General features: G+C 35.6%; 4 protein-coding genes across 4 annotated transcripts; 3 read left to right on the forward strand and 1 right to left on the reverse strand.

The window, feature by feature from the left end:
- Positions 1-2217: 2217 nt before the first annotated feature.
- On the forward strand, positions 2218-5474 carry EAE98_012008 (uncharacterized protein; the record flags this gene model as incomplete). The annotated part of the gene is made up of 4 exons (XM_038959632.1): positions 2218-2779; positions 3064-4113; positions 4189-4746; positions 4799-5474. Exons 2-4 carry the CDS (start codon positions 3311-3313, stop codon positions 5472-5474), a joined length of 2037 nt encoding a protein of 678 aa, XP_038804056.1. The 5' UTR covers positions 2218-2779; positions 3064-3310.
- A 927-nt stretch (positions 5475-6401) lies between these two features.
- Positions 6402-8430, forward strand: EAE98_012009 (uncharacterized protein; the record flags this gene model as incomplete). Its single annotated transcript, XM_038959633.1, has 2 exons — positions 6402-6655; positions 6771-8430. 2 exons carry the CDS (start codon positions 6402-6404, stop codon positions 8428-8430), a joined length of 1914 nt encoding a protein of 637 aa, XP_038804057.1.
- A 6992-nt stretch (positions 8431-15422) lies between these two features.
- On the reverse strand, positions 15423-17204 carry EAE98_012010 (uncharacterized protein; the record flags this gene model as incomplete). The annotated part of the gene is made up of 6 exons (XM_038959634.1): positions 15423-15928; positions 15993-16116; positions 16176-16329; positions 16376-16686; positions 16758-17003; positions 17175-17204. 6 exons carry the CDS (start codon positions 17202-17204, stop codon positions 15423-15425), a joined length of 1371 nt encoding a protein of 456 aa, XP_038804058.1.
- Positions 17205-19701: 2497 nt separating this feature from the next.
- On the forward strand, positions 19702-20527 carry EAE98_012011 (uncharacterized protein; the record flags this gene model as incomplete). The annotated part of the gene is made up of 4 exons (XM_038959635.1): positions 19702-19844; positions 19897-19922; positions 19975-20149; positions 20221-20527. 4 exons carry the CDS (start codon positions 19702-19704, stop codon positions 20525-20527), a joined length of 651 nt encoding a protein of 216 aa, XP_038804059.1.
- Between the last annotated feature and the right edge of the window lie 1661 nt (positions 20528-22188).

Consider the following 22188-nt stretch of genomic DNA (forward strand, 5'->3'; position numbering starts at 1 on the left):
AAAGACCAAACAATGATTTAGGAGTGAAGGATTAGCAATTGGTGAATACTTCCACATCAAATGATCATAATCTCCGCATGAAGCTGAGTTAATCTTAGTCAAAGCTCTTGCCTTTCAAGGTATTGATGACTGGGGACCGGTATGCTCAACCATTGACAAGTTCGTATCGAGGAAGTTGATGATTTGACGGTTGGTGGTTTGAGACTTTGAGGACGAAGAACGGTGAGATCCGGGGCCGATAATAACCGGATTTATGGAGGCCTAGGCTGAGATATACTTTCCGCTATGTTGATCACGGGATTTTTGGAAACGAGAGAAGCTTCATGATCTTCTTGAATGTTTCTTCACTTGTTGAGTGAGAGAGGATGTTTACCTAGGGAGGTGTATGAGGACATACTTATGACCATAGATGTTGAATCGAATTGAAGTTGTGCATGTATGTAATTCCATATATAACAATCAATTGGAGAGCATTGATTAAATGAAATTGCCCAGGCTAAACGTACGGTTAATCTCGGGGCATCGAGAGTGATAACGATAAGAAATATATCATCATGTGAAAGTCTGGAGAGAAGATGATGTTTTTTGTAAAAGCATTAGGTAACGAAGGGATCAGAGGATCAGAGGATTAGAGGGGTCAGAGGGGTCAAAGTGGTCAGATTCTGAAACGTTAGTGACAATATGGGGTGCATTAACTTACTTGGTATCTACATAGTAGGATGTTTGATCAAAGACTTCAAGTAACGATAGTCGACCGTGACATCGTTGGGAGTCGAGGAGAGAATATCTACTCTGTGGTAAGATTTCAATGTTTCACTCCTGATATATTCGATTGCAGTAGGTAACTTACCTCGTCCAGCTTGAGTCTACCTGATGAAATGCCTGGAGAATGCCTTGTATAGAGAGAGGTATATATAGGTATATGTAGATGTATATACCTACCTAGTAGATATCAATAGTAGAAAACATCATCGGCAATGGGGAAGAGGGGAAAAGAGAGAGAAAGAGAGAAGTGATGGATTAAATTCACATCCATATTCATTCTCATCTTGCCAAACCCGATATGTCTCTCTCTCTCTCTCTCTCTCTCTCTCTCTCTCCTCTCCTCTCCTTTCTCTTTCTACAATCACTTCCACATCCCTGATGAATCCCAAATGAAATGATTCAAAATCCACCGTCCCATCGATCGACCAAAGTATTTCTGATATTCGGATTGATTCCTGATTCCTCAGACCTGAGTTGTGAGTTGAGGATCTAAATATATGTAAAGAGTACCAAATTACGCCGTCTGACCGAAAGTACAGAACGTACAGCGAGTACGACGCACAGAACGTGTTGAATGTTTTCACTGGACCGATGCAATACGATTGTGGCATCCTGAATATGCTGTGTTTGGATGCTCCCATACCCATGAATGAGAGATGCTAAGAAGAATTTCCCGATCAACGATACTGTACATGATCGGATGTCGTCTTGGAGTGAAGTCTGTTGTGTCTTTTGGGAAGAATCAATTACTTTATTGACTACATGAGAAACCTCTTTCCAGAATGATTCCCATTGGCAATGTGCGTGGGTGGGAATTGCGTGAAGGATGTGATGATAGATACTAGGTATTTATTCTATTTAACATGCTTCCATAGAGTGAAGTAGGAAAGTGATGTGACGATATAAAATCTAGACCACCAGACCTTGATTTTGATGATGGGAAACTCATTGTACGTACGAGGTACCGAGTATCTACTAGGTATCCACTAGGTACTCTCCCCTTCCATCCAATAAAGGCCCTTCTAGAAGATTTCCGTTTGTGTACGAGTATCTACCTAGGTACCTAGTAGTATTCACACTTCACCCCTTCCCTCCCCCTTCACCCTTCACCCTTCACCCTTCACCCTTCACTCTCCACACTCTTCCACCACCATACATTTATTATCGAGTGATGCATCATTTTCCCAATGTGGGGCTTTTTCTACTTCTTTCCCCTCGTCCCGTCCACGTCCACCCAAATCCAGATCAGCGACCCTGGGTCTCATAGCAAAAGTCTGTGCGTCATTTGACAGGACAAGGGAGGAGGAGCTCTGACCTTCCAGGTTTCCACAAACAGCTGGTAGCTAGTGGCTGGTGGCTGCTCGTAGTAGCTAGTCCATCGTAGTATCATGGGAATATCGTAAAATCGCAATATCGTACCTCTCGTGCCCATCGACTCTCGAGCTACCCTAGTCAGAGATGGTAAAAAAGTGGAGCAGATTATCATGTGCAACCTATGATCGTGCATCATTTCTCAATATGCATGCGAGGTAGAGACCGCTACCTAGCATGTAAATTAAAAATACCGGTAATCATGATGATCCATTTGCCTTAGCTTCCTTTTCCCAACTCTACCTTCCATTTTCACTCATTTCTGCCTTCACTTCACTTCACCTCGTCACTCTTCACTCTTCACTCTTCACTCTCTACCTACCTACCACTTACTCGGCAGGTATGATTCATCAATTGTCATCTGGGAATCTCTTCTTAATTCGAATGCGGTTGGCAGGTTCATCTTCTCCTCTTCTCCATACCGTACTTTCCCATCAACTCAGTACAGAATATACTTGAAACTCTACATCGTTCGTTGTAAGGTTGTAATATAATACAATATAAATTTGGAAACCTCTACATACCGTTGCATCATACCTACATACATACGTTTGACCTCATTCATAACCCCTCACTCTCCAAACAAAAGATACAACCTGATATCTCTGCCCAGGTGAATCCCATAATTCTTCACTTCTTCGTGGTATGATATGATTCATTCCTTTTCATCTTCTATTCTGGAGACTTTGAGAATATAAATATTGTTTCATGTTTCATCTCTCCATACGTGAGCGGACGATATACTACGAGAACTTCTTCCGTCGAGTCTCTTCTAGTCTACCTCGTCACCACACATAAAGTCCGATTCCTTTTCAGAATCTGCATACCTAGTACCTACCCAGATATTCACTTCGAGAACCGGATTCGGATTCGATCCCCCCCCAAAGTTTAAAAAGAAGAATCTACTAACGTCGAAAATTCTACTAGTACACTCCTAGTGCCATCACATTAGATTCTATAGAACGTCCGTCACTCGGTTCACCAATTCTCTTTACTTAATATTCACCCACTACCCTCGACAAAGTCAAACGTCTTGAATATGCAAACGATCATTCTCACGACACTCTTGACCAACACTCCCTCTTCACCAACTTACACTATTCCAAAAAACCAACTACGCAAGAACTCATCATATTGATCAAGCGCCAACCGCAAACAAATTCACTTTGACGACATGAGTCAAGCAGCTCCAGTGAACCATAAAAATGGTCCACCGAGAGATAAACAACCCTTCATTCAAAATGCAGTGAATAACTATATCGAAATTTCGGATTCGGACTCCGAAGGCTATGGAGATGCTTTTGATGTACCTCAAGTCCCCGCACATCCCCCACATCTAGATTTACAACATCATCAACTCGGAGGGTATTTTGGTGCCAACAACCAGATATTTGATCTCGAGGATAACAACCTAGTGTATCCAGGCCAATTGCCTCAACCCGCAGTTGCAGCTGCACCCGAAAATAAAGCAATGGCCAGAAATCTTTCTCCCGTCAAGAATGAAGAAGGGGAAATGAATTGGGCGCAGTGGATGGATGAGGAAAATGACGAAGGTATCAATCGTGTACTGTTGGAAGATTATACTTTTCGAGCGGAATACAATCGAGCTTCTCACCCTCCTCCTTCGTTTGTTGAACCTTCTCGTCTCCATCAACCATTTGAGCCATCACCAAACAATTTAAATCCAGCGATGATGGAAACAAAGACGGAATGTATCAATGCAGTGGTTGCAGTCTTCCCAGAGATCTGTAGGGATCATGTCGCTAGTCTATATGAAAAGGTATCTATCACTTCTGGTCGACTGATTGCTCACATACTGGATCAAGCGGATACTGGAACTCCGTACCCAAAAGCAAAAGATGTCCAGAAGCAATTGAAGAGAAAGAGAGTACTCACCGAAGAAGAGGAAGCTATACAAAAATATGAAGCCGCCGGTCGCGTCGTTGGGCCTGCTTTATATTTTGAGCGGACACTGATGTGAGTATATTATGTTTCATCTCAATCACTCATCCATTTCCTCATTCTATTTTTCTTTTGCTAACATTTACCTAGTCGGAGCATCCTTTCATTTGAGTTTCCAGTAACTCCATTGACCTTTGTAGATGATACACTACGTTCTACCGGTCATCGTCTTTTCTCCGCCTATCGCGCACTCGAGGAAGCAGATCGAACTTTTGATGCTAATAATCCACCATATAGGAGAATCAAAACTCCAAGAAAAATGCCATATGAGTACCAAGATGGTAGAATTGATGAATCTATTCAGAGGAATGAATTTCCCGAGAAGACAGAGATTTTAAAAGAACTACTTGTGTGTCGGAAGATTCGAAAGACTGCGGAAAGTCGTCGCCTCGCCGAACAAGAAGTCATACTCGCAGAAGAAGAGAATCTAAAGAAAGCTGAAGCCGAGGGGACCATGTCAGAATGCTGCTGCTGCTATTCCGACTATCCACTCAATCGCATGGTACATTGCAACAATGAACAAGTCCTACATTGGTTTTGCCGTGGGTGCGCACGACAATCAGCGGAGACCGAAATCGGAAATTCTAAATATCTGCTCATGTGTATGTCCACGGATGGATGCGAGGCGGGGTTTTCTCTTGAACAAAGGTGAGTATTCTCAATTGTTAAACCTTCAGATTTGTACTTATCTATTATGCAGAAATCAATTCCTAGACGAATTAACCATCGTCGCCTTGGAACGTAATGAAGCAGAAGCTGTCTTACGTATGGCTGGTATCGAAAATCTCGCCAGCTGTCCATTTTGTCCATTCGCAGCAGAATATCCTCCTGTCGAAGTCAATCGAGAATTTCGATGTCAAGCTCCTGATTGCGAAAAGGTCAGTTGTCGACTTTGTAAATTGGAGTCGCATATTCCTATGACTTGTGAAGAAAATACCAAGGCAAATGGTCTCTCGGTTAGACGACAAATTGAGGAAGCAATGTCTGCAGCAATGATTAGGACTTGTAACAAATGCGGTACTCCATTTGTAAAGGAAGAAGGTTGCAATAAAATGACATGCACACGCAATGGATGTTATAACGTTCAATGCTATGTTTGTTCCAAATCATGCAATTACGATCATTTTAATGATGTAAGGAGAGGTGGTAAAGAAGGAAATTGTCCACTATTTGAATCAGTGGAGGAACGACATAATGATGAAGTTAAGAAGGCCGAAAAAGAAGCACTGGCAAAAGTTCGTGCAGAACATCCCGAATATTCCGAGGAGGACTTGAGAGTTAAGATGTCGGAAAATGTCACCAAGGATGATGAAAGGAGAAAGGCGATGGATCCAAGAGTTCAACATGCCTATTTTCGACCGGTAGCAATGGGTTAGTACTTCGTAATGATTTTTTCGTTGTTAATTGATACCATAATGTTATATGATCTTTGGCTTTCGGCATTGGGTGGGTAAATCTTAGAAATGGTATTCTATTCTCTCTTCTTTTGAAACCAGATACTAGGTAGTAAGATAAATACCATTACCAAAGCCTTTGGGTCGGATAGATGTTATGTGGGTTTTTTGCTTCCCCTTGTTTTGGAGTAGTCATTTAATTGCGATGCATGCAACATAGACATTTTTGCATATTTGCTGACTAATGGGTACACAGGACAACAAGAATTGCAGCGTGATCATGGTGAGTTTATTCGAATTTTTTTTTGTATTTTTTTTTTTGGTTTTTATTTTTGATCTTTTGGAGTGGAATCAGGGGGTAAGACGAGGTGGTAGAGAGGAAGTTCTCCGAGGTGAGAAATGGTGGTCCACTAAATATATGGGTACTTTTTTTGTAGTTGTTAAAGTGATGAATGATTTCAAAGTTGAAACGAAAAGTTGAAACGGAAAGTTGGGAGATTTATTTAGGGGGAAGAGGAGATTTAGGGGGAGAGAGGAGAGGGTGGGGGCGGGGGTGGGGGTGGGAAATTGAGATGGATTAGAGTAGTGTACATGGGATGATTGAGATATTGGGGGACTGGGGGACTAGCATCTGGGAGGAATTCCCCCTGAGAGGAGGGGGGTGGATTATCTTGGATGTTTTTCTTTTTCTTTGATTTTTTTGGGAGGGGGGGATCTTGGATATCGAGAGGGAAGAAGGGAGAGAGGGGAGGGGTGGGGAGGAGTGTTTTTCTTTCTTTTCGGAAATATGTACTAACTTATTTTGGGATGGTAGATTTGTATATGCAGTTTCAGGAAAGGATTAGGAGGCATGGACGAAATTACAGGATCGCGATAGGGAGAGATGATGGAGATGATCATCTCCGGAATATGGAAAATAATATGGTTGGGGCACCGCAGCTTGTGGATGAGAATGGGGATGAGGATGGGGATGAGGATGATGAACTGGATGAGGATGATGAATTCGATGAGGATGAGGATGATGAATTGGGTGAGGATGAGGAATTGGATGAGAACGAAGGGGTCATGCAGCCTGGACTCCTTGCTCAGCAAATGGAAGATATTTACGGAAATCCAGTCTTTGATCCAATGGATCTTCAATATCTCGAAGGTGCGAGAGCGATGTATGCAGATGTGGAGAGGGAGAGGGGGGTTGGGGGGGGTACTTCCTGCTCTTGTTCCTGCTCTTGTTCCTGCTCCCGCTCCCGCTCAAGTTCAAGTACCCAAACCCAGAAATAGACATCTGATTGCAGATTTGCAAAAACAGTTGAGGGGTCTGGCAGGACACATGAATGAAATTCTAGACGCTGGGGAAGCGGGCGGAGAGGATGGGAATAGGAATGGAAAGGGAAAGGGAAAGGGAAAGGAGAAGTTTCCTCTTGCACCAATACCTCCGGCACCGCGTGTTGTCGCGAGACAGAGAGATGGGGAGAGAAATGGAGGAAGAGGGGATGAGTTGTTGAGGGATATGGCAGATGCGTATCGTGCGCGCAATGAAGCGAGGATGAGGAGGGCAAGAGGAGTCGTGCTGCGCAGGCAGTTGGGAGAAGAACGAGATGGGTCGGGGCTGGGGGTGGTTAGAGAAGAGGGTGGGGATCTGCCGATTCCTGTTTTGCCGGGTGTGATGGCGCGGCGGGGTAATGCGGGAATGGGAGAGGGGGGTGGTGGAGGGGGAGAGCCCTTGGCTTTTATACAACTTCGTGAGAGGTATGGTCTTGGTTTAGGGGGTGAGGATGGGGAGGGGGATGGCGATGGGAATGCAAACGGAAATGGAAATCAGAATCGCCTTCTGCCAAATCCTGTTCCAATGAATGGAGATGGAGATGTTAATGGAAATCAGAATCCTGGTCTCCCAAATCCTGTTCCAATGGATAGAGATGGAAATGTTAATGGAAATCAGAATCCTGGTCTCCCAAATCCTGTCGCACGGAATGGAGATGTAAATGAAGATGCATTTGCAGAGAGGGACAGGGAGAGGGAGAGGGAGAGAATCCGAAGGAGAGAAGCGCACGGAGAAACGGTTCCACATTTCCACGGATTACTTAACCCTCAACATGCGAATAGAAACGGGGATGCAGAGAGGGAGAGGGAAACAATTCTCGATAGAAACCAGGAACATACTCGACAACTTCGTGAACGAAATCGATTACGGGGGGAGATTGCATATGGAGATGGAATTGCAGATGCGGCTGCGGCTGTAGATAGGGAGAGGATCCAAAATGCAGGAAGAGAAGCGATGGAAGAGGCACAATTACTTCGTGAACAGCGTCGATCGCAGTTTGAGATTATGTATGGGAATGCAAATGGAAATGGAAATGGACATGGACATGGGAATGGAAATCGGAATGGAAATTATTATGCTGCTCAATTTCCTAACTATCCTCCTCCTCCTCCTCTTCAACCTCCACCTCAACCTCGATCTCCAGTTGCTGGACCCCCTCGGCTAGAAATTGGAAATGCGGGGGAAATTAGAGGGATTGTGGAGAATTCTCCTGCTCCTCCTGTTCCTGCTCCTGCTCCTGCTCCTGCTCCTGCTCCTGCTCCTGTTCCTGCTCCTCTTTGGGCTCAGTATCAAAATGTCCTGGGGAGGAATAGAGGAGTGTTTATTAGGCATGAGAGACGAAGGGGTTTTATTGATGGAGGAGGTTTTGCTTTTGCAGGTGTAGGGGGAGGTGCAGGTGGAGGTGGAGGTGCAGGTGGAGAAGAACATCTTCCTCCTGGTAGGAATTTGTATGCTGGTTGGGAATTGAAGAGGAAGAGAGAGGTGGAGGGGATTACGGCGGGGATTCCGAGTCCGGGGGAGGATGTGTTTAGTGATGAGGAGGGTGGGGTGGAGGGGAAGGAGGGGAAGGAGGGGAAGGATGGGAAGGAGGGGAAGGAGGGGAAGGAGGGGAAGTGAGGGGAAGGATGGGAAGGATGGGAAGGATGGGAAGGATGGGAAGTGAGGGAGAGGGAGGGAGAGAGAGAGAGGAATTGTATAATTTGGAGATTGATAGTCAGGATTTGGGATGAGCTTGAGATTGAGGTTGAGATTGAGAAAATACAAAATGACAAGTTGGCTGGTGTTTGAAGGATTTTGCTCTCTCGCTTGCTCCTTTACTTTTCTCGATTTCTCTGTCGATTTCTCTCTACAGATAGATAGATGGGTAGATGGGTAGATGGATAGATAGATGGATAAAAAGACAGATCGATCGATGGATGTATAGAGAGACAGATCGATCGATGAGTAGATAGATAGAATAAATAGTTTAATAGACAAATTAATAAATTAATAAATAAATAAATAAATAAATAAATAAATAAATAAATAAATAAATAAATAAATAAATAAATAAATAAATAAATAAATAAATAAATAAATAAATAAATAAATAAATAAATAAATAAATAAATAAATAAATAAATAAATAAATAAATAAATAAATAAATAAATAAATAAATAAATAAATAAATAAATAAATAAATTAATAAATAATTAATAAATAAATTAATAAATAAATTAATAAATAAATTAATAAATAAATTAATAAATAAATTAATAAATAAATTAATAAATAATTCAAAAATCAAAGAATTATAGGATTATAGAATTATAGAATTAAATAATCAAATAATTCAAGAATCTAAGAATCAAATAAAACAGATTTAGAAACCGATTGTAGAGTTGGAGAATTATAGAATTGAAGAGTTGGAGAATTGAAGAAATAGAGAATAGAAAAATAGAAAAATAGAAGAGTAGAAAAGTAAAAGAATGAGAGAATGAGAGAGTAGAAGAGTGGGAAAGTGGGAGAGTGGGAGAGTGGGAGAGTTGTAGAGTTGAAGAGTTGAAGAGTTGGAGAGTTGTAGAATTATAAAATTGTAGAATTGTAGAATTGGAGAGTTGAAGAGTGGGAGAGTTATAGAATTTTAAGGAGAGAAGGTAAAGAGTAAAGGATGGAGATGGAGATGGAGATGGAGATGGAGATGGAGATGGAAATGGAAATAGAGATAGAGATAGAAATGGAGATAAAGATAGAGATGAAAATAGAGATAGAGATAGAAATAGAGATAAAGGTAAAGATAGAAATAAAAATAGAAAAAAAATAAAAATAGAAATAAAAATAGAAAAAAAAATAAAAGGATTAAGATTAAGATTAAAATGAAAAAGAAAAAAGAAAAGAAAAGAAAAGAAAATAGAGATAGAGATGGAAAGAGAGAGAGAGAGAAAAGAGGCTAAATATGTATTGAAGAGGGTGAAAAGCTTGATTGTATTTCTTATAAAAGTTAAAGCTATTTAAGGTGTTAGAAAGCTAATAAAACCACGCTAGAGGGGCTGTAGTATTTACTCTGTTATCTGAGAGAGAGAGAGAGAGATAAAGATATAGAGATAGAGAAACAGAGAGAAAAAGAAAAGAAATAGATATAGAAATAGATTAAATAATAAATTAAATATAAGAAATAAATAGATAATAAAGAAAAAATAATTGAGAAAAATAAAATAGAAAAGGGAATTTTGAATTTTGAATTTTGAATTCTTAATAATCTTAATTATATATCAAGCTAAGTAATAAAATTAACGGGATTTCAAATTAGTAAATTAATAAACTAATTTCAATACTATCTATATGAATAAGGGTATTCACTTCGAAGGAATAACTTTAATATAATGGCTACTGTATCAAAGGTATTTAGGCGAATGCGAAAGAGACTAGCTCTTTCAGTAGTGTCTATATAAGGCCTACTATTTCCCTCATTTAGCTAGCTCTTTAGATTGAATACAAATAGACATTTAGGGGCCTACGCATAGTGGGAACTACGTCTTTCGTATCTCTCTCGAACTAACACTATCTAAATAATTATATTAATTTTCAAAATTTGGGAATTTAGTAATTCAAAGTGAGAAGAATTTAAAGGGAAAAGAATTTAAAGTAGAAAGAATTCAAAGGGAAAAGAATTTAAAATAAAAGAATTTAGAAGTATATAAATAATTAAGTATATATAATTTTAAATTTATAAATAATAGGAATTTGAAAATTCTAAGTAATTTTTTAATTTAAGTTTATAATTTTATATATTAAGGATATTAAAAATTAGATATTGAAAATTAGATATTGAAAATTAGATATTGAAAATTAGATATTGAAAATTAGATATTGAAAATTAGATATTGAAAATTAGATATTAAAAATTAGATTATTTTTTAAAGATATTATAAAGTTATTAGATTTTGAGATTTTAAGGGTTTAGAATTACTTATCGACTATTTATAATATAGTCAACCACTTATAGGTAATTAATAGTATCGACTTTGACCTATAGTGATCTTTATATAATAAAATTATTTTATAAATCAATAATAAATTAATTATACATTCAATTAAATAAATGAAAAGATGAAAATGTTTATTAAAATAATTTTAATATAATTATCAAAAATGATTATTTTAGTAGTAATTATATAAACAAGGGTATTTACTTTAAAGGAATAACTTCAATATAATGACTATTGTATTAAAGGTATTTAGGCGAATGCGAAAGAGACTAGCTCTTTCAGTAGTGCCTATATAAGGCCTACTATTTCCCTCATTAACTAGCTCTTTAGATTAAATACAAATAAACATTTAGAGGCCTACTTATAGTAGGAACTACGTCTTTTATATCTCTCTCGAACTAATAGTAATAATAAGAATATAAATATAAAGTTAGATTTATTCGAATATATTCAGTACTTCGGGATTAAGGAAATAATATTTCTATTCATTTTGTTCCTAGAAACCAAATATTACAGGGTATATATATAATAGTAAGCTATCAGGACTTCGATCCCTGATACTATGCCTTTTGAATAGATTATATATATAACATAGTAGTAAAGCTTACAACTCCTATTGTGTTCACTTACGTAACAGAGTATCAGGAATCTTACCTTATGGATATCGTTCTAAGATCTCTGATTCGTGCTTTGATTGGAACTGGGTTAACAACCAATTAGAAAAGTGGATCGAATTAGAGGCGAGGATGTATCTGCTCAATAATTAGATATTCTGAATTCATTAGTAATAGGATTACTAATGGTAAGGGTATTGAATAATGGACTGTATATTGATCATTATTATAAATCATATAGTTAACTATATATTATTAATAATAATCCATACTTAATCTTTTCAAAACAAAAAGACTAAAAAGGAGAGCTTTGTTATAGAGTATATATATAATAATAAGCTATCAAAACTTTAATTTCTGATATTATGCCTTTTGAATAGATTGTGTGTATAGTGTAGTAATAAAGCTTACAACTCCTATTGTGTCCGTTTACGTAATACCAAACTCGATAGAAAAGTATTATATTTTATTATATTATAAATTACTAAAAACTATAACAACAACCCTTAATCAATTATATATTATTAGAAATCAATACTTAATTAAGAAATCGATTAGAGCTATAATCTATACTAAAATTTAATATTATATATTATATAGTTGATTTATTATTGATTTATAAAAAGAATTTCACTATATTAGGGTTGCTATAGGTTAGAGTTAGTACTACCGACCACCTTAGGATAGTCGATAGAATTTTTCTAATAGCCGGTAAGTAATAATATTAATAACGAGCTTTTTCTCGGCTCTTCGTGGCTAAAAATAACAACGGCCTCGCTAGCGCTCTCTGTAGTTATTTTTAACGCTACTCAGGACCTACGCCTACGCTCGTGCTGCGCAGCTTTTTTATAATAATAATAATAATAATAATAATAATAATAATAATAATAATAATAATAATAATAATAATAATAATAATAATAATAATAATAATAATAATAATAATAATAATAATAATAATAATAACAATAATAATAATAATAATAATAATAATAATAATAATAATAATAATAATAATAATAATAACAATAATAATAATAATAATAATAATACTACTTAGATTACGCTAGCCCTCTCGCTTCTAGCTCGCATGAGGGCGCCGAGGCGCGTTAAGCCTAAATCTTCTAATCTTCCTAAATCTTCTAAATCTTCTAAATCTGCTAAATCTCTAATCTTCTAAATCTTCTAATCTCTAAATCTTCTAAATCTCTAAATCTTCTAAATATTCTAAAGCTTCTAAATCTGCCTAAATTTCTAAATCTTCTAAGCTTTCTAAATCTTCTAAATCTAATAATCTAAGAAATCCTAATAAATCTAATAAATCTAATAAATCGAATAAATCTTAAAAATCTAATAAATCTAATATCGAATAAACAATAAATCTATAAACTAATAAGCTAATAAATCTAATAAATCTAATAAATCTTACTAAGTCTTCTAAATCTAAATCTAAATCTAAATCTAAATCTAAATCTAAATCGAAATCGAAATCTACTTCTAAATCTAAATCTAAATCTAAATCTAAAAATCTAAAATCTAATCTAAATCTAATAAATCTAATCCCCCCCTCCTCTCCATCTCCCTTTCTAATCCCCTCCTCTTTCTAATCCCTTATTTCTCTTATCGCAAGTCCTGTTACAGGATATATATATAGTAGTAAGCTATCAGGACTTCGATTCCTAATACTATATCTTTTGAACAGATTGTATACATAATATAGTGGTAAAGCTTATAACTTCTATTATATCTATTTATATAATAGAGTATTAGAAATCTTACCTTATAAGTATCGTTCTAAAATCTCTTATTGATTATACTTTAATTGAAATTAGGTTAATAATTAATTAGATAATGGATCTGTAAGGGACGAGGATATATCTGCTTAATGATTAGATATTCTGAATTCATTAGTACAGGAATTACTAATGGTAAGGGTATTGGGTAATAGACTTGGCGTATTATCACAAATCATATAATTAACTATATATTATTAGTAATAATCCCCGCTTAGTCTTTTCGGAATGAAAAGATTAAAAAGGAGGGCTTTGTTACAGGGTATATATATAATAGTAAACTATTAGAACTTCGATCCCTAATATTATATCTTTTGAACAGATTATATATATAATATAGTAATAAAGCTTACAATTTCTATTGTGTCCGCTTATGTAACAAGTCCCGAACCTTTAAACCAATCAGAAACGTTTATTCAATTCTTCAAAATCTTCAATCTCTTCAAATCTTCAATTTACTCTCTAATCAATTATTTCTCTTATTAACTACAATTTATTAATATAAAAATTATATCATTAAAAAGCTTTCAATTTATAAAATTCTAGAATTCCTTTTAATTCTATTTCATAAATTCTCTACTCTTGATTTGTTGATTAATTTGATATAAAGTATTTTAATATTTATATACAGAGTATCTATATTTTTTCTCAACCAATCAGTTTTCAGTTATAAACTGTATTTTAAAATCCTATATATTAGGGATAATTATATTTATTCTTATATTTATTCTTATATTTATTCTTATATTTATTCTTATATTTATTCTTATATTTATTCTTATATTTATTCTTATATTTATTCTTATATTTATTCTTATATTTATTCTTATATTTATTCTTATATTTATTCTTATATTTATTCTTATATTTATTCTTATATTTATTCTTATGTTTATTCTTATATTTATTCTTATATTTATTCTTATATTCATTCTTATATAATATATATAAGGGCTAGTATTACGATTATATACTAGAGTATATTATAAAGATTAAATAACTAGAATAAAAAAGCTAAAGAGGAAAGAGATTCTTAAAGAATCTCTTTATCTCTTATATATATCTAGTTCAAGCTAGTCTTGAACTAGGCTGTGATGAGTCATCATGTGTGTCACGTGATATTCGTCACAGTCAGCCCAGCCCCTAAGCCTCCGATCCTCGCTACGCTCGAGTTTAAATTTATATTTTAATTTAGATTCTAATATTGAAAAATATCTAAAGTAATTATATCCCTCCTTGTAAATATATCTTTAAATATAAAAATTTCCTAATTATAGAAATATATAATTATATAATAGAGTATATAATCACTTGATTTGCTTTTACTAATTTATAAAGATAAAATTAATCTATTTTAATATTTAGAAAAAAATAAATATGCTATTAAGTATTGAAAATTTTATTTTAATTAACGAAGCGATCGCTTAGTCAACTACGAATTCTACTACTATAGGGATCTCGCGACGAAGTAGCTATTATATTATCTATAAAAAGTAGCAACATCGTTCTAAAGGAGATTATCTACAACTGGATTTAAATTTCGTATTTGACGATAGAGTGTAGGACTATGAGTGATTGTGTAACAAAGGATTGCTCTCATTGGTAGGTTGCTTTAAGTTAAGTTCTAAAGCCTGGAGTCCAAGCTGCTAAGTTTCAGATTGCCTTTGTTATCCTGCAAAAAAAGGAGCTGGTCACATGGAATGCGCTAATGGAGGCTGCTGGCTCCCCATTGAAGATTTGGAGCGATCTTGTAAATTAGAACAGAGAAAGACACAAGTATGAGATACATCTTTGCTTATGTTCGATATATTCAAACGTTGTAAAATCTATTGAAAACACCCAGATATATACTCCCGCATCCAAAGCACTACAAATAGTGTATTCATTGGATCAAACGTGAGACACCATTAAAACGACATCGTACTCTCCTCTAAAGTAATCAGAGGCTTTGACGTCCATTCCATATTTTCCAGATGAGCATATCCAAGTTTTTGTAGCCGTACAATGACCTCGTGAAAATGCTCTTCCAATCTTTTGACCAGGTTGTGTAAAAATACTGCTCGATAATGCTTCTTCGCTATCTGTGTTGGTCGGCGACCATGTAGCTTCATCACGATCTCATTCAGTTGATCGTCATCGCTGTGTGGGTTGGCGATACCGTTAGACTTCAGAAAGCACAAGGCTATATAGTACACTATCGTTTCGAGGTCTCCATTGATCTTTTTATTGATTGTTAAAGCTGTGAGCCGATAATTAGCAACAATGATTTTGATATTAACTCAGAAGCAGTGTCGAAAGGCGATAATTCAAGAGGGCGTGAGGGATAGTTTAACATAATGTTATGTGACTTCGACTCTTCGAGGAATTTGATAAAAGTCATAGATCCGGCTCCGAATGCACCACCGGCCATAGTTCTAACTCCGTACGATAATGCTGCCCTAGTGGCTGTTAGAGCAGCATTTTCGGCTACCACGGCACCAACACTTGTACTGACGACAGCTGTGCTGCCCATAGCTGGCCCAGTAAGTGCGGCGACTGGGGCTGTCACAGGAGCGGTATAGAATAGAATGCCCCCGACAACGAGACTACTAACAGCAATGGTGCCCCATATACATTTCTGTTGTGCCTTCTTATCTACGAGCAAAGCCAACACACCAGTAAGCGCTGGAGTCCTTCGTTTAAGTTGGTATATCTTTGAAAGCACGTCGCAAGTTTGACGAGGACATGGCTCCCTCGACTCTGTTTTAAACACAATATATCAGAATGAAACTACTAACAAAACGTTCCGTAGAATTTTACATACTGGTATCCATAGCCATGTTCTCCAAAGCGTCCAAAACTTCTTCCATACATCTTATCACTGGCGGGGTGTATTGACGGACTAAATCATCGACACTAGATCGGTCGAGATCTTTTAACAAAGAATTCTGTGAATTGTTAGCTTGAAATGATTGTCTACTGGTTCTAGTTGATCAGGAGAAAAAACTTTTTCCATTAGATCAGGTAGGACCCCAACTGCTGCTCTTCCGGCAGCCAGTCCTATGTTAGCATTGGAATTTGGAAAAATGCCATTCGGAATCATTTGTATAATTTCATTGTACGCTCTGATAACCTCTGACACACGATCCAAGGTCAGGAGACTACACATCATTAGATGAGATGAGGAATTTTGAAGCTTAATCTTACGGTCCATGGTAGAACTTAGTTCGAACAATTTTGGTCTTGAACATCTCCCATTTTTTGATTTCTGGGAGGTGAAACTCCTGGATGTCGAGTCTGCTGTAGGAAGTCTCCCCATTTGGGATCGCCGGGTAATTGAGAGCGAAGCCGATCAGGCGGTCGGAGTAGATTGAATTCACATAGTCTTGGTTGCTCATATGTGCCTGGAAATATTGGAACAAGAAGTCAACGAGAGCCTTATGGTCCTCCCATCTATCCTCTTGTTGGTAGGACGATTTCGGTGGCAAGATATCCATGCTTCGGCATGAAATATTCACCTAACAGTTTAGTAAAGATACTTTAGGGGATGGCTAAAAGAGTTGCGTTCCCCAAAAGTTCGGCCACTCACCTGTGTTGGTTGAGGCCACGACCCCGCTGAATCGATGGAGCGAGGCAGGGTGGTGGTAGTCCAAGGGTTCGAGGATTTTGATCCCTCGTGTATTCCTTGAAGAACGAAGCTGATGTGGTCGGCGAGTTGAGAATTCGTCTGACGAGAACCTCGTTGCCAAACCGATAAACGAACCGTGAAGTCGACATCAACGGGAGCTGGAGCTGGCCGACGGCTTGCGATTAAAGACGCGTATGGGTTCGGTTTCTACCGGCTGAGGGCCAATGAGCTTGTGGATGAGCTCATGATTGACTGTACGTTACTGCGTTGCTGGAGCTTGGTATGGATGATGAAAAAAAAAGAGAGAGTTAGAGAGGATTGTAGAACGAAGGGAGATCCTCCTTTGAAATATATTCAACAACTGCATGATACAAATACAAAGCCAGGATCCAGGCTCGACCGCTCCATCTTGTTGCCATGTTGCCAGTCTCATAATCAAAGGATCACTAGTGAAAAGCTGTGATCATCGGCGAAAGAGAAAAGAAAGTTTTAGAAAGCGTATGGCTGGCTGAAGGATGAAAGCCACAAAACACTGTACCATCACCCATTCCATTCGGTGGTCGAAGTTCACTTTCCACGATAGACTTCCCAATTAAAAAGCCTTCTTGAGCTGTCAATACAGTTTGATCAGGTACTGCCAAGTGAAAAATTGACTTAGACCCCGAAATGAATCGGGGTTTCACAGTACTTTAAAGATAAAAGCGAGGAAATTTGAGATGGTATAAAATATGAACGGCCTACGACATGATGATTTCATGGCAGCAGCAACGATAGCAAGACAACGACAGCATGAGCCCGCAGGATGCTTTGTCAGTCAGAAACTATTTGAGACTATTGTGTTGAGCTAAATTCCATTTAGATGAGAGGCTTGCTTCTAGATTGTCGTTATATAACTTAAAGAAAAAAGATTGCGTCGAGTGTTTGAGATGCTTTGTTTGCTGTAGCTAAACTCTGTTTCAGTTTAAGTAGTAGTATCGTATTCGTTTAAAAGATAGATCATGCGCTAGTAAGGTTTCTTACTTTGAGGTTATTTTAGAGCTAATTGACTCGCTTTTAAATAAAATCAAACGCCTCAAAATAAAAGTATTCAATCGAAATATTAAATATTTATTAAATAATTTATTAAAGAGATAAATCAAATAACTCTAGTAATTACTATAACTCTAATCTATAAAAAACTTAAACAATTAATTCTTACTAGCGTATAGTCTATTTTTTAAAAGAATATAATGGTAGTAGTAGTAGATTTATTAATATCTAAGAGAAATCTCTTCAAAAGTATAGAGATATATTAAGCTAAGATATTAAAATAAGATTTTATATATTAAAAATAAGAAATCTTAATAAAAAGAAAATATTTATAATAATTATAGACTCTTAACTTATAGTATTAAAAATCTCTTCTAAACTCTAATTTTTTTTAAAAAAAATTAAATTATATCTTAAATATTACTTAGTAATTTAAATATTAAATATTATTTAAAATATGATATTAAGAGTTTAATTATGTATATATATACTCTTTATTATACTTCTTATATAATTATATTTAATCTTATTAGACTAAACTTTAAATGATTACAATTATTTTTAAATTAGATTTTTAAAATATATCAAATTTAAAGCTTTGTAATAATAACGAGTTCTTTTATATTTATTAGAATATTTACTAATATATTAATTAATACTAATTAAATTAATAAAAAAGAAGAAAATATATACTTAGACTTAAATCTTAACTCTAAGAAATCTTAAATAATTATTACGATTATATATTAGAGTATAGTATAGAGGTTAAATAACTAGAATAAGAAAGCTAAAGAGAAAAGAGATTCTTAAGAGATCTCTTTATCTCTTATATACGTCTAGTTCAAGTTAGTCTTGAATTAGGCTGTAATGAATTATTATATATATTATGTAATATTCGTTACAATAATCTTTATATTAGATTTAATATATTTAGTTACTTCTTATTTTTAATTAATTATTTACTTTACTTTAATTATATCAATTTTTTTGAATATTAAAAATTACAATTTCTATTTAAATCTAATTAGAAATAAATTTAAAATTCTAAACGAATATATAATAGATTAGAATTAATTATCAAATAGATATACTTTAAATAATATTAAGTATTTATTTAAAAAACTAATTAAATATTTGTTTTATTATATATTATAGAGTAAGATAACTATTTAATAGAATATAATTAGATATAAATATATTCGAAATAAATAGTATATAATATTACAATTTTTATATAATAAGTTTAATATAATTCTTTAATTAATAATTTAGAAATTCGAGACTTTAATTATTTAAAGATTTGAAATCTATTATATAGAAAATTTATATACAGAATAATAAAATAATTAATTATTGATATTTTATTAATATTATTATATACTTTTAAATTTATATATAAATTATAAATAATCTCGTTTTAAAACGATAATTATATAATAATTATATAATATACTTCGAATATTCTAAATATTTAATAGATTTCTTAGATATTCGCTCTACTTTATATCTTTAAAGTAAAGTAATTACTAAAAGAGAATAAAAACCCCTAAGTAGATTACGAGTACTCAATCCTATAGTAGATATACTAATTGAAGTAGTTATAGATTAGTCTTAAAACTCCTTTCTTTTCTATACGATATGTTTTAGATCTTTACTCGTCTTTGTTTCAGCTTGAGCGCCACCATGAGATCGTATTCGGCCCTCACTAGACCTAATGCAGTCGCCGAGCCGGGCTGAGCATTCTTTGTTTCGCGAACAGCAAACAGCGAGCAGATGAGATAAAAAAACTGTTCACTGAATGCTTGACTAATTCTTACAAGAATCCATCATCATCATCATCATCATCATCATCATCATCATCATCATCATCATCATCATGCCTTACGTCTTCGACCCAGCTGCTATTATTGATTCCCTAGGCCCTACGACCATCGGTGAGCAATTCGAAAAGGATCGTATGGACGTGGGCGAAGACTTGAGGGATTTGGTCGAATCCCGTCCATATTATGAGGCTTATCAGTATGTGTCCACCGTTCAAATTGAGATGCAATCAATAACATCCATCTCATAGCGATAAATCAGAAAGCAGAGACTTGAGTAAGTGTCCTCACTGCGGACGACTACGCTTTCCCACTAAATACATCGATAGTCAAAGTCACCGCCGAACCCTTAGAATGGGTCGCGGCCATATTCGAGGAATCGCAGGATTGTCTACGTTTCAAATTGGGAGAGATGAAAACCTTGCTTCTGCAAATCCAGTACGCCAATTGGCCTTACAGACAATTCCCATATGTTCCTAAATGCTTACTCTACATTTGCGCTTTGTAAGTCCAGATCGCTTGCTCGGGTCCCATGCTTGAAGAAGTGCACTGGCTAACTCTCACTGATACCTCAGCGCTTTGGCACATTCTCTCGTAGCAGACGGCAATCCAATATCCAAGATAGTTTGGCGTACGACTGAAAATGCTGCATTGTATCCGAACAATCCTCGGTTTTGTCGTGCTTTTCTCTTGGGCCTCCGGGTGTCGGTCCTGTGGTCCTTCACTCGGGCGTGCAAGATGGGGATTATCATCTGGTGCCGATTTTCGTTGCATGCTTTGATCAAGAAGTTTGAGGCCGACCAGTTGGGCAAGCGGGATGTGGATACAATGCAGGGGTTTCAGTGGAGGATGTTGTGGTTCATCAACATAATGCTCAGCTGATCCAGAAGCTTGACCATTGGCGAGTTCGCGAAGACGATGTAGAGATTGTATTCAAGCTTGTTATTTCATTGTTACAAAAACCACCTTTAGCATTCGAATTTGCCGCACTCACTTGCGACCGTCTGTAGTCTGTTGTTTAGAAGTGCATGATAGTATTGCAGATAGAATTTATTACTTTCGAGAGTAACTGCCTATAAGTGTTCGCTCTTCATGAGAACCACTTCAACACGGCTGTAGGTTGATTTGGCCATTTCATCGCAGGGAACAAGATGTGTGCAACTTCTAATCATCTCTCACAAAAACATAGGTTGAAGGGAATACGTATCCCGTCAACACTTCTATACCCCAGTCTAAAGTCCGCGTATTCGTGAGCGACCACCAACGAATGCTCACTACCATATAATCTTCGCCTCTTTTAATGACCATCTCCAACTTCTCCACGTCAATCAATCGCTGCAGTCTCCCCAATAGCAACTTACCAGAGCCTCGCCATACCAATGATATTAACCGTTATCCAGATTCAAATATCAAGTCGAAGCTTGAATCTCCGAGCCTGTCTCATTTGTGTGTTGTCAGGTGTCTGGTTTTTATTATGTGCTTGATGTTACTGCGGCTCAATGCATCACGTGTCATCGCTAGAGTTGAGGATCCACCATAGGGAGACGCGGATCCGCATTAGAGTCTGATTTTATTCTTTTTGGAGTCATGTTATTAACTTGATGATTGGTGCCCGGCTGAGCTTACGAAGTCGAAGAAATGAATAAGTAGAGTTATGTATAACTCATCCTGAATTCTAATTTCATAACTAATCTATCGGCGGTCTGAATTAAAGATGATCGCTTGCGCTATTGATATATTACTATATTAAAATATACATCGACTACGACTCTTAATATTTTTCGATTAAATCTCTAAAAATAATTATTGAAGGTTTACCTCCTTAATATTCTTACCGTTCGCGAGGGTTAAAGGTATACATATATACGAAAAATTTGATTCGAAAATTGTTAGTTTAAAATGAATTATAATTTTAGCTATCCGATTAGTTATAAATCTTTTATAATGTTTTTAGCAATAATCGATTATAATATTATAGTTGAATTAGTAATAGAATCTTTTAAATCAGTTTATTTAAACTAATATAAATTGAATGAAAAAAAAGAATAGTGATAATCATATATAAAAAGCTAAGGGCTTTTAAATGATATATTTTAATATTGCTAGTTTCAAAACTGAGGTTTTTATAAAGGATTGAAATTGAAATAATATAAATTTTATAATATAAAATTCTAAACTTTTTTAATGAAATTGTTAGAATTGATTCACTTTATCATTAACCTATAAAAGCATAGAGTGTTCCGAATACTTTCGGAATAGTAAATCTATTATATAAACCCTATTAGATAATCACTCCCTAATACTTACCCCTATTTTGTACAAACCCACCCGGTATACGCCAATCAGGAAGGAGTTAGTCCTATAAATATAAATTTGCAAATATAAAATTATATCAAAAGTATATATAACTATAATTAAATTAATCATTGAGATTAAATTCAAAATACAATTATCCTTACTCAGATTTATTAATAAGAAACTCAGAATAAAGTACCCTTATATTCAAAACACAATATTAAAATTGATTCATTTTATTACTAACC

The sequence above is a fragment of the Botrytis deweyae genome (assembly GCF_014898535.1).
Source record: "Botrytis deweyae strain B1 chromosome Unknown BDEW_056, whole genome shotgun sequence".
Taxonomy (NCBI): Eukaryota; Fungi; Ascomycota; class Leotiomycetes; order Helotiales; family Sclerotiniaceae; genus Botrytis; species Botrytis deweyae.